Source organism: Echinops telfairi, unplaced genomic scaffold, assembly GCF_000313985.2.
Source record: "Echinops telfairi isolate 266 unplaced genomic scaffold, ASM31398v2 ScPeMD7_31;HRSCAF=116, whole genome shotgun sequence".
NCBI lineage: Eukaryota > Metazoa > Chordata > Mammalia > Afrosoricida > Tenrecidae > Echinops > Echinops telfairi.
Genome location: NW_022103928.1, coordinates 44,258,576 through 44,262,145, shown reverse-complemented (window position 1 = coordinate 44,262,145; position 3,570 = coordinate 44,258,576). Strand labels below are relative to the sequence as shown.

General features: G+C 44.7%; 1 protein-coding gene across 5 annotated transcripts in view; it reads left to right on the top strand.

Moving 5' to 3' along the window:
• GALNT11 (polypeptide N-acetylgalactosaminyltransferase 11) overlaps positions 1-3,570 on the top strand; it is a 79,946-nt gene that overhangs the window by 41,482 nt on the left and 34,894 nt on the right. For 4 of the 5 annotated variants that reach the window (XM_004702325.2, XM_045289773.1, XM_045289775.1 and 1 more), the window contains 2 exons: positions 573-696; positions 2,064-2,230. In XM_004702325.2, coding sequence (XP_004702382.1) covers positions 573-696; positions 2,064-2,230 — 291 coding nt within the window. Of the gene's footprint in view, positions 1-572; positions 697-2,063; positions 2,231-3,522; positions 3,562-3,570 lie in introns of those variants that run through there. The other variant, XM_045289776.1, reaches the window with a different exon arrangement.

Sequence of the window (3,570 nt, the reverse complement as noted above, 5' to 3'; positions counted from 1 at the left end):
AAAAAAAAAAAGAGCAGCAAAAAAGACTTAATTACTCTATAGGAAGGTCAGATTCCTAACAGAATATCAGAACGGGAATGTTAACTTAGAGTGGTTTTGATTATGTCTGGGGAGGAATTACTTGTATGAGACAAATTCAAGTCAGAACCAGACAGGTTCTGGGAACTCTTCTTGGTGGGTGGTCTGCGTCTCATTAAAAAATTTGCTTGTAATTGGGACCTGCTGAGATCCATTTGATTCTGTAGTCTATTGCTTTTATGGAAAAATCATTATTACATAAGTTTTTATCTTAATCACAGGTGAATTTTTTTCTTGAAGATAATAAGAGTTACAGCTAGTAAGATGTTTCACTTATGGTTAGTGTACACTTAGTTTGAACTAGACTGAAAATTTGACCTTAACCCCAATTCACTTTCTTGGAATTGGAGGCAACTTAGATTTGAGAAACATGGTAATTATCTGGTCATAAAAGAATAAAAGTCAAGATTTTCTCACGATTGTAATATTATAGCAATAATTGGGACGATCTTGTTCAGATTGAATACACTGACCATAACTTCTTTCTTTTGCAGGTATGATTTTTAATGAGCGTGATCAGGAGTTGAGAGACTTGGGTTATCAGAAACATGCCTTTAATTTGCTTATTAGTAATCGCCTGGGCTACCATAGAGATGTGCCGGATACAAGGAATGCCGCGTATGTTCCTTACTAGCTCCTGTTAATACTTTTGAATAACATTTCTGCCTTTGGTGCCAATCATACCTAGTCCTAAGGATATTAAGAGTTTACAACGAGGCTTTGTTTTTCAGCTCACACCCAACTCCAAAACCCACTGCCATCTAGTCGATTCTGACTCATGACCACCCTCTAGGACAGGTAGAACTGCCCATGTGGGTGTCTGCGACTGTAACTATTTAGGAGAGTAGAAAGCCTCACTTTGTTCCTGCAGGATGGCTGGTGATTTCAAACTGCTGAGCTTGCAGTTAACAGCCCAATACATAACCACTATGCCACCAGGGCTCCCGGTTTTCAGGCTACTAGAAACCCTACAGCAGATGACCCTTCTCCTCAGTCTTGAAGCCATGTCACCTGAGGTTGCACTAATGAAATTCTGAAGCTACGGTGTCTCTTTTAGAATTTTGAATCATGAGGGAAAGAGGAGGGAGGTATTCATAACATATAATTAAATAACCTTTTGTTTCCTTTTTTTTAATCATTATCATTATTGGTTTCACAGCAAAAGGAATGAAAGCCAGGGAGGCATGCGCTCATCTCGCCATTTGCTTTTATTTGATGGGTAGTGTTGTGAGAGTTGATGTTGTTTTTCATTATTTTTGTGTTCCCTTCTAAGGCTTTTAGCGTATGATCAGTCACCCCCCCAGACAGCCTTTGCTGGACACTTGCTAGACACCAAATTAGGCCCTACACGGACAAAGAGAGTCAGATATAGCACAGGAGCCCACAAGACCAGCCCTAGCAAGGCAGGCACATAGGTTATATCGCATCCCCTAAGCGGGAGCGGTAGTAAGAGTTGGTTAGATGGGAGCACACAGAAAACCAGAGTGGCTGGGGGAGGTGTCACAGCAGGGCAGTTATTCTTCTTATGAAAGCACAGAGCCGCTCAACTGTGCTTTGCACAAGGGACTGGCCGAGTTGAAGAACGGCAAGAAGCCAGGAAGAAGGTTGGGCACAGAGACTAGAGGACGTAGATGCCTCCGGGATTTTATTTTGTAAGTTAATGGATTCTATAGTTAGCCTTAGCCACCTGAGTCTTTTTATCAGAGTGCTGACACGGCAGCTGTACCTTTGCTTGATGTCTCATAAGTTACTGAAATATTTCTATTGACCAAAGGTAAGATTTTCAAAAAAAACTAAGTCAAAAGTAAGCAGATGGCAGGTATATGAGGGAGACATGATTCACAAATTGAAAACTCTTTTAAAATAAGAAATCACGTTTTCTTAAATGCTTTTTGAGAAATCCTGTCATCGTGTCAGAAAGAGCCTGAATATGAAACCTTTGAGCATTTTAAAATGTCAGAGTTTTCCCCTATTTATCTTCGTAGATGTCAAGAGAAGTCCTACCCGGCTGACCTTCCAGTCGCTAGTGTTGTCATCTGTTTCTACAACGAAGCCTTCTCGGCCCTGCTCCGGACCGTGCACAGTGTCATAGACCGGACTCCGGCACACCTCCTTCATGAAATCATCCTGGTGGATGACGACAGTGATTTCGGTAAGGAGCCTTGTAACTGGGAACGCTGGATCTCGGCCATTTCTGTTCGGCTGTTGACAGCCAGCCACAAAGCTAACCAGTCACATGCATGGTGAGGATCCCAGTGCTTACCCATTGATACTTAGCAGCTGCTTACAAACTGCCCTGGCCAAATTTAGCCCTTGAAAACGTTCCTTTAAAACAAAAACAACTTTGTGTTTTAAAGGACTTAGATTCACAGTTGAGCTCCCAAGCAGTCTGTATTCCCTTTACCCAGTTCCCCCCAGGGGCTCCTTTGTTGTCATTCCAGTTCCGTCTCTATGCTCCATGTGTTAGCCCAGGTGGTCTCGAGAAACAAATCCAGTGACACTCACATAGAAGAGCATTCGATCAAGAAGTAATGATCTATCTAGAAGGTATCCCAGTGCAACTCAAGTCTAGAAGCCAGGGCACTCTTCTGACTCACATAGCTGCAGACCGATGATGCCGAAAGATGAAGTGGGATGCAGGAACATCCCAGGCCAGTGAGCACAGAGTCACTTGGACCCAAGGTTGGTGGTGGCAGGGCACCAATGACTCTCAGGGTCTGGAGGCCCACAGGGGGCTGCCCCTGGAGGCAGGCAGAGTCCTGGCAAGCGGGAAAGTGCAGAGAGAGAGGGCGTTTTCTCAGGGTCTCTCCTAAGAGAAAAGGGTTATGGCGTCAATGTAGTGTCAGCAGGTAGTGGCCCAGTTGATAGGCTGAGCCTCTCCCTCACCCGTACCCACGAGTGTCTGTTGTGTCATTAGTTGCCATCAAGTTGGTTCCGACCCGTAGCGACCTTATGCACAATGGAATGCAATGCTGCCAGGTGCTGCCCCATCCTCAGAATTGTTCCTATGCTGAGCCCATTGTCAATCCATCTCATTGAGGGCCACCCTCCTCTCCTTTACCAAGCATGATGTCCTTCTCTAGGGACCGGTCTTTCTTGACAACAGGTTCAAAGTATAAGAGACGAAGTCTTGCTGTCCTTGCTCCTAAGGGATACACTGCCGAGACAGATTTGTTTGGCCTTTGGGCAGCCCTTGCTCCTTTCGGTGTTCTTCACCAGCACCACGCATCCCTTGCCACCACATCCCACGTGTCGATTTATGTAAGCGCTATGGCTATCAAAGTACAGTGGCCAGCTTTTCCTCCTGCCACCTCTTTATAGTCACATCCACCCCCCTCACCTCCCTGTTCCCTGGCAACCACTAATCTGTTCCACATTTCAATCATTTTGTCACTTCGAGCAAATTATGTGTCTGTTGAGATTGGCTTTTTAAATTCATTATAGAGTGAACCCTCGCCACTTCGCGCTTCGACTTCCGCGGCTTCACTCTAT